Genomic DNA, 9,679 nt, shown 5'->3' with positions numbered 1-9,679 from the left:
ATCTCATTTTTTTACACAAAGTCTCGGTAGATATGTATTGAATAGTACAAAACCGAGAAACTTCTCGACTGGGATCATTGATCGATTGATACCTTCATCCAATAAAAATAGTTTTCTTACAAAACTTTTTCGATCACAGTCAAATGTTGCTCAAACACCCACAGTTGTTAGTTCTACAGAACAGAGTATCTTTTTTTAATAATAGATAAATATTTTTTTAATTATTTAGCAAAATAACCATTCTATTTTTTATATCAATTTAAAAATATTTCATTCTTTTATAGGCAGTAAAATTGTTGGAATATGGCTTGCATCTTGCAGTTTTATGGTTGCTGGTGCTATTCTTATTGGTGGATACACACGACTTAAGAATGCTGGACTTTCAATGGTGAAATGGCAACTTGTTAATGACATGATTCTACCTACTAGTGATGAAAAATGGATTCAACTCTATGAAGAATATAAACAATATCCTGAATATAATTATTCTTCTAATGAAATTACTCTAAATAAATTTAAAAAAATATATTTTTTGGAATACTTTCACCGAATTTGGGGTAGACTAACAGGAGCTGTTTTTATTATACCTACTGTCTTACTTTTTGCTACTGGAAAACTTAAGGGTATGGAAAAAAGGGTTATTATTTACAATCTACTCGTCCTAGCTCAAGTAATATACATTCTCATTTTTATACGTCCATGATTATGTATTTTTATTTTTAGGGAATTATGGGGTGGATTATGGTTAAGAGTGGTCTTAAAGAAGATACCATGGCAACTCACGGCGAACCTGGTGTCAGTCAGTACCGACTTGCAGCTCATCTTGGTTTAGCATTCATACTCTATTCTCTCACCATGTGGCAAACTCTTCGAATCCTTCTCCCTCCAATGAAAGTACGAATCTTATTTATTATTAAAATTATGATACGATTTTCCGCCAAATTTAGTTATATTTATAGTAATAGTAAACTATACACTATTTTATATTTGATTGTTATTAAATTTTTAAATAATGGTTGATTTTCTAAAATTTATTAAATTTTTAAATAATTGTTGATTTTCTATAATTTATTAAATTTTTAAATAATTGTTGATTTTCTAAAATTTATTAAATTATTAAATAATTGTTGATTTTCTAAAATTTATTAAATTAAATTTTTAAATAATGGTTGATTTTCTAAATTTATTAAATCTTTAAATAATTGTTGATTTTCTAAAATTTATTAAATTTTTAAATAAGTTTTGATTTTCTAAAATTTATTAAATTTTTAAATAATTGTTGATTTTCTAAAATTTATTAAATTTTTAAATAATTGTTGATTTTCTAAAATTTATTAAATTTTTAAATAATTGTTGATTTTCTAAAATTTATTAAATTTTTAAATAATTGTTGATTTTCTATAATTTATTAAATTATTTAATTGTTACTGTCTAAAAATTTAGGTACCTCCTGGTTTTACACAAAACATCTGTAGAACTACAGCAATGAGTGGGCATATTTCCTTAGCTATGTTATTTCTAACAAGTTTATATGGCGCAATTGTAGCTGGAATGGATGCTGGTAAAGTATGTGACTCATACCCAAAAATGAATGGTAAATGGATTCCTGATGGTCTTACTGAAAAGTCACCCGGGTGGAAAAATTTATTTGAAAATCCAATGACAGCTCAATTCATCCATCGTATACTAGCTCATATTACTGCTGTTACGTGTGTATTTTCGATTTATAAAGTTTTTGGTATTAATCCAATTCCCAAAAGGCTACACTTTGCTATTGCTGGTGTTATTGGTTCTCTGTGTCTTCAAATGTATTTCGGTATCAAAACCGTTTACAGTGGTGTTGATATTGAAATTGCTCTTAATCACCAACTTGGTGCTATTGTTTTAATGTCTTTCCTTCTTGCTCTATCGTTAGAAGTTTCAAGGCTCAGAAAAGGGCAATTTATCAAAGCACGTGATGGTTAGTTAAGTCCTAATATTTCTATGCTATTGTTTATGTTACAATAGTCAAATATTTTCTTGTTAATGTTTTCATTTATTATTAGTTTACATATTTACTGTAATTTTAATAATATTTGTATTTCTAATGCATAAATGGATGATTTTAGAAAGATTTCAACTTTTTAAGTGCATGAATTTATATGCATATTTTAAATAAAATCGGTAATACCAATTATTTATAATTCTTTATAAAAATTCACGCTTTTGTGAAAGGTTTTTCTTATGAACTAAAGCTGACCAAACTCAATAGCATGCTTTAGGCATAACAACAGAGATATATTTTTGTGAATTTAATCCACAAACGATCTCTATCTTGGAGTAAAAACTCTCCCATTATGTTATTGATTGACATTGACTTTTCTCGAATCACATCAACCAGGTCAATTTTACTTTTATGGGCAGTAAATTTGAAGGAGAATATAATTTCTTTCAGGCTTAAAGCGATCTATGGCGTGCTCCATGATTCATTATAAAATGCAATTACATGAACATTTCTACTAATTTTTGGTTTAAGGAAGTATGTGGAATATCGATGAATAATTTTGTGAAGTTAAGTTAATACTCCATTTTCGTCACAAGCTTTAGTTTTACAATTGAGAAACTAATTCCATTTGGGGTATTTTATCGTCGGAATTATTTGCTATATATACCAAGTCATGCTTTATCATATATCTTAATTAAATTAATACAATCTATATATATATATATATATATATAAAGATAATGTTTGATGTGAGATAATGAGACATTTTAATTTAAACTTTGTCTATTTTAGACATTAACCACTATTATTGAGAGGTCGCACGCACCATATGTATAAAAATATTCCTACGGTACAGTGGTTGCTTTATTGCAGGTAACTTTTACATTAAAAATTAATTTTTAATTAATATTATATTCACTTTACATTTAATCAACTTTTAGATAGATACTTGATTGAATTTGTTGCAATATGTATGTAGTGTACTACAAAAACTCAAAAAATAGTCCACAATCTTACAAAGTAAATTGTATCTGATACTTGGCGTTTTCTTAAGATCTTTATGCTTGTGAATTTAGTAGTTTAAAATTATTATTCATTTCGTCTGCTTTCTGGATTCCTTTATATTTATATTTATTCAAAGGTTATTAGTTCATTTTGGAGAAACGAAATTTTAAGTACTGGCGACTTATGAATGTGTCAATGAATATCATCTAAAACAATGTTTGCTTACGGTCTTTTTATCTCCTAGTCTAAGAATAGTAAAAATAATATGTCCAACTGATGCACTTGGAGAAAATTATAAATAACTCTGAAAACGGATTAAGTCTTCAATAATTTAAAGTGGTCAAAAGGTGACGTTTTTAAAAAAAAATTAGTAAATGCTTAAATATTTAAAAAATTCATTAAGAATTAATATTTTGACCATAAATAAATGTAATTTTAGTGGGCTTTGCTTTAATATAAGTAAATTAAAAAACATCTACTTATATATACTCTCATGTTACTGTAAAATTATAGCCAGATCTTGATGAACCTTTGTTAATTCAATTATGAAGGTAAAAGATACTCAGCTATAAGAATCATTTATTCTGGCTATTTAACAAAAATTCATCAAACGACCATTTAAAGAAAAATTATTATTATTCATACATTTTATATAATCTCTATATCATAAAGAGAATTTAATTTGTTTTGGAAATAAATTAACAGTATAGTTTGCTTAGAGGATGTAATATTTTGTTATATGCTTTATAAAGTTTCATCCCGCTAATTTGACAAAAATTTTAGCTTTTATGAGTGAAATCACTCAAAAATAATTTAAAATAATTAAAAATTTTTACAGTCATAAAAAATAAAAACGAATTATATTATTCATAACTCATTAGATACTATTAGACTGACTATACTGGTTCCATAGAATTATTTGTAGACTAACTCCAATAATTCTATTCATAGAAATACTTATTTTATTTATGTCAATTCCTGACTACAAAAAACATTGTTAATATGATACTTATTTTTGTTTGTCACTATTAAACATACCAATCAAACGTAAGTTTCATTCATTAAAATTCAATTATTATTCTAACAAGGACGACGGAATGCATTGCTTTATTATTTATTTTAAAAATTTAATTTGGGTTTATATTAACGGCAAAATATTTCGTAGAAAAAAGTTTCTAATAAAGTAAAATTAATGTAAATTAAGAGTAATCATCACATACAATAGATTCCTTAACATTCCAAAATATCGATATAATAAAGCTAAATTAAAATGAAATATTCGTTATAAATAAAAAAGATTAGTCGTAATAATATAATTAACATCTGGTTTTAGAGTACTTTTTGAATTCTATAGTATACAAAAAGTGGACAGAATATTACTCTAAAAAGTCTAAAAGCCTATTAATTTTACCTTATATCAAAATACAGTTTTTATAATTTACATGAACTACATAGCCGTTATTGTCACAATAAAGTTAATTAGAATAAATCTGAACAATAATATGAAAGCTATACACTTATGAGAAACTTAAATAATTCTATAGAACTATAACTTAAAGCTCCTGGAAGTTACCCCTTTCAATATATGTTAGTTTTTAAAAACTAACTTATGTAGAAAGGAGACCAAAAAAGGCGTTCAACACATTTCGAAACTCTAATAACTAAATATATGATTCATGAAAATAATTCATACGCTTGGTATGATTTATTCCTACTCCAAATTTTGTACATGACTTCGTAAAACTGCCCTAGTGTAATTTATACTATTATTGGCCAAATATTAAATTCAGTTATAAAATAACAATCATTGTGATGAAATATGACATAAAAATTATGATTATCCGCTAAGCTTATTAGTGATAAATAATTTTTACCACTATTAGAAATTTAAAAAAAATTTCTAATACCTTTAGTTTTTAATAGCCTATAATGTTGATTAAATTAGAATATGATTTATCATTTAAAATTCCCTAGCATCTTGTAAATATAGTAAAATAATTCGTTTGCCTATTTTAAAAAAATGGGTAAACATAATTTCATCATAAGCAAACGAATCACTCCAAAGCATACTTTAATAAATTTCCTATTATTTAAAATTGGTGGTGTATCTTATCTTCTGAAAAAAAACTATATTATTTTAAATAACCAAGATATTAGAAAAAATTTCAAAAGTATCTTAATCAGCATGCAAATATGATCTATGAAGGAAATGACTATAACATGAGTTTATAAATGAAAAATAAGATAAACATCACTTTTTTGATAAAAAAAGTCTAATTATAAAATTTACAAGTAATTAATTACATAAAAACATAAAAAATAAGTATGAAATTGTAACTCTTTGCATAATATGACCCATGGGGTACATTACGTTTCCCTTATTATTAAATCAAATGTCTCTTGTGTACATTGATGTGAATTTTACCTGAAAATTGAAAGCATTACTCACTCTATTAACTGCATTCATCAGTTAATAGACTTATCGAAACGCATTATACGCCACGATTAGTCCTTTCTATTGTCAGTAAAATAGCTTACTTTCTTATGAAGTACCTTTTATCTCTAAGAGATGTAACATTCCTTACACTGTAAAATTCTTTCATTCTTATATTGCATATATAACCACCATGAAATATGCAAAATTCAACTAATTTATTTCTTTTTGAATCATCAAATTAAGTTTGTCATAAACTTTCATTTTTAAAATTATATATTAATTAAATACATTAGTAAGAGGGTCATTATCTAGCTGAGTTGTATGCGACTCTCAAAAATTATTAAATTTAACTATTGTCATCAGACATAACGAATGTAAAGTGAATATTAAATTCTTCCTTCCAGCGTCTGTATTACTCGGTCACCCAAAATTGCTAATTTTTTTTAGTTACGAGGTTAACCCCCTGGCGCAGCTTATTGGGTTGTGAAGTTCAAGTCGGTCAGACTTGCTTTATTAAACGCTGTAGGCACCGCAGCGGAGTTTATTTTTTTCATCATATCCCAACCACACGACATCAAACACCAGCTCCGACTTATTATTCTCTATTATTCTGCGGTAATGTTGGAATTCACACACTAAAAATAAACATCCTCGTTTTGGGGCAACCACCACCCCTACCCTATCCATCTATTGGACGTTGGATCTATGGGAATCACTTCTAGAGAAAAAGAAATTTACTATCGTACCTTAGTGCACCAGCACTCGATTTCACCCTCTCATTAAGCTTCCTCCCACTACCAGCATGTACTATAATTTTTTTATAGAAACATGCAATTACCATAGTGTTCCTACTAACTTCGGATTAAGGGATACGATAGACCTGAAACAGTAGGCGGCACCGGGATTCGAACTCATGACCTTGGGGTCATGAGTTCTAAGCCATCTGTCCGCTGCAATTCCCAAATTTGCTAAGGCTATGCTATTTCTTTGGCTCTTAGAATTAACATACTCGCCTAATATTTTATCATGATTTTTCATTGAGCATTTATATAAACCTTCAGTGAAATTAATTAAATTTTTTTATGACGAAATGTAATATATGGGTCGGTATTATCATGTTGAATATGTGTATTTAAAAATTCCAATAATTCACTTAGACCCAAAAAAAACATAAATTCAAAATTTATATATGCTTTATGCAACATTAAATTTTTGTAAGAACAGAATTTTAAAGAATTCTTCTAGATATATATTCAGCAATATATGATGAAATGACTTCTTATTTTAGATATAAATTCAGCAATATATGATGAAATGACTTCTTATTTTTGTCATTGAACAATATTCCCTTAAAAAATTACTTCATATACCTTTTGTTTGGTTGGTGTGTACTCCATTAAGTAAGACAAACTCTCTTATACGAACCATGGTCTAATTTACAAAGCCATATCCTTTTTGACTAAGTGAATTATTACTCATACGTTTTATCAATTCGATAAAGGATCATTTTTCGATGTAGATGCTTATAATTTTTTTTAGTAGTAGAAGCATCTCTCTTCTTAGTTTCCACAATTACAGATCTTTCTTCTTCATCCACAACCGCCAACTATCAAGAGACTTCGGCTCTGTATAATTTTACCAATTCAAAATATTTTTATTAAAATATGTTTTTCGTCATTCAAAAAATTAATAGCAAGCCTTCCAATTTTAGTTTTATTTTGAAGGAAAGAGTTTAAACAAATATCGCAAATAAGTTTTTTTAATCTAAAGTCTTTGTCGAGAAACAACACGTCATTCTCTTACAAAAAGATTATTAAGTCACACCATCACTCAAAAAATACAGCAATTTGAGTACCTGGACTAATGATAGTTAAGATTAGTAAAAAATGTATATTTCTTTAACCAAAATTCATTTCTACATGATTTGACAAAACGACCGAAGGTTATACTCTTATTGTAAAATAATTTCTTGAGGTAGGCTTCATTAGACTTCCACATTGCACGATCATAATGTTTGAAGAAGTTCAAGTTTTTGAAAAAAATATATTATATCTTTTTTTAGATGAATATTGAAACAAAAAAAATTCCAAAATTTAGTACATCAAGATTGTCAAGAGCGTAGATTACATTATGCTTTTCACGAAAAACACCGAAGTCGTAATGGCCGAATATTGCCGAATTTTTATCGATGGAAAATTTGAGTTATAAATTAAATATAAACATTTAGTCTATTTAAGAATTATATAGAAAAATTTTTAACGGTAATTTATTTTTTAAATAATAGATTCGTATGATCAAATTCCACGAATGGTGGAAAGATCTAAGAATCTTCTGTTACGAGTTTTTATGCAGTATGTGTGGTGCATGCGCGAAAATGATTATTAAGTCCTTTATTTCGCATCCTCATAAGACGGTCATGATTATGTTCCACCAACTACTCTAACGAGATTTCAGGATGATTTACCTGCACAACTATTTCTGCCTAATCTGCAAATTAATATCCGCGAAAGGCTTTTTAAATTTTATACAATTATATATGCGAGTAAATATTACAATTAAAAAGCACAGTCAACTTTTTTTATTATTTATAATTAAATAATAGATGTGATTTTAAATCTAAAAATGTTTATATATCTATATTAATTAAAAAAACTAACACTAAATTTTTGTCAAGTTTCTAATAATTGCCGTAAACGCATCCGTTCTTTGAAGCAGGTCTAATTTTTCTAAATATATAATAGTCAAAATCTCTTTTTACACGTAAATATCTTTCAAAATCCGAATGTATTACCATTTGATATAAATATATTCGGGTCCCATTACTTTGTAATGACATTCTTAGATGATGCTAGTAGATTTTGATAGTGTTTGATTTGGAACAGTCTAAGGCCCCTTAGGTAACACTATGGTTCATATTTCTATATATTTTTATAGGGAAGATTACACTGTGGTATTGGCTTAGCTCGCTGAACTCAAGGTCATAGGTTTGAGTCCTGTTTCCGCTATATCGCATTCCTTTATCCAAAGCTAGTAGGAACACTATGAAAATTGCATGTTTCTATAAAATTATAGTACACCCTGGTTGTGGGAGGAAGCTTAATGGGAGGGTGAAATCGAGTGCTGATGCACTAAGGTACGATAGTAAATTTCTTTTTCTCTAGAAGTGATTCCCATAGAGCTAACATCCAATAGATGAATAGGTTAGAGCTGGTAGTCGTACCAAAACGAGGATATATATTTTTAATAGGTCAAAATCCCACACTACTGCAGGAATAATTGAGAATATTAAGTCAGGGCTGGAGTGTGCTGTCGTATGGATGAATTACGATGGGAAACTTTGCTGTGATGCATACAGCGTTATATGAAGTAAGTCTGACCAACTTCAACTTAACAACCCAATAAGCTGCGTCAGGGATTTGACCTTGTAACTAAACAAATTATATATATTTTAACCAAGAGTAGACAAAGTCTGGTAGCACCAATAAGAAACGTTGCTCCTAAATAAATTGTTCAAATATTAACTGCAATTAAATTTACCTCTGAGGATATTTTTCTGAAAAATGGAAATAAGTATTTCATGAAATATCTTATCTTATCAATGGGAAGAAAAAACATATTTGTTGTTCCTTGTTCAATACCTCTAATGACTATACAATGCGCTCAGTTTTTACAACTATATTGCAATTAATAAGATTTTTTAAGACTTATCACATTCTAATGAGTATTCTAAAGTAATAAATACTTCCGATTGGTTGAGAATTCGCATACATAATTTTCAAGCACATTTCTCAGAATTTAAAAAATTAATATAACAAAGGTGGTGCTTTTAATGTAAAAATTCCTTTTTTATTTATTATTATGCATTTGTGGATCCTAATAATAAATATGCAGCATGATTTTCTAATTCAGATCAATAAATTATTTTTTCAATCTTTATTTCTCTGTGTTTTAGATTAAAAGATGAAAAAATTGAAAAATTTCTTATAGAGAGATGATTTCTCTGCAATACTTAGAATTGGATCTTTGTATATTTTTGTCGTTTTTGTGGGACCTATCGCATTGAAGAAAATTATTTCCTATTTTGCAGCAATCGCAATTCTTTTTATTTTAAAAATATTATAATATTTTTTCTTAATTATTACATAATTTTAAACTCTGATAAGTATTCATTTTTCTTATTATTAGTGAAATTTTTTACATCACACTCTAATAAGGATTCTACGCCTTTTGTGCAAAAATAAAAAAATTTCATC

The 9,679-nt window shown here is 27.5% G+C and overlaps 1 protein-coding gene across 1 annotated transcript; it reads left to right on the top strand.

The window, feature by feature from the left end:
• Nucleotides 1-284: 284 nt before the first annotated feature.
• Nucleotides 285-894, top strand: LOC139225233 (heme A synthase COX15-like; the record flags this gene model as incomplete). Its single annotated transcript, XM_070856198.1, has 2 exons — nt 285-670; nt 724-894. Coding segments are annotated over 2 exons (557 nt in total), but the record flags the coding sequence as incomplete, so codon positions are not given.
• Between the last annotated feature and the right edge of the window lie 8,785 nt (nt 895-9,679).

Source organism: Pempheris klunzingeri, unplaced genomic scaffold (assembly GCF_042242105.1).
Source record: "Pempheris klunzingeri isolate RE-2024b unplaced genomic scaffold, fPemKlu1.hap1 Scaffold_98, whole genome shotgun sequence".
NCBI lineage: Eukaryota > Metazoa > Chordata > Actinopteri > Acropomatiformes > Pempheridae > Pempheris > Pempheris klunzingeri.
This window is presented reverse-complemented; position numbering and strand designations above follow the sequence as displayed.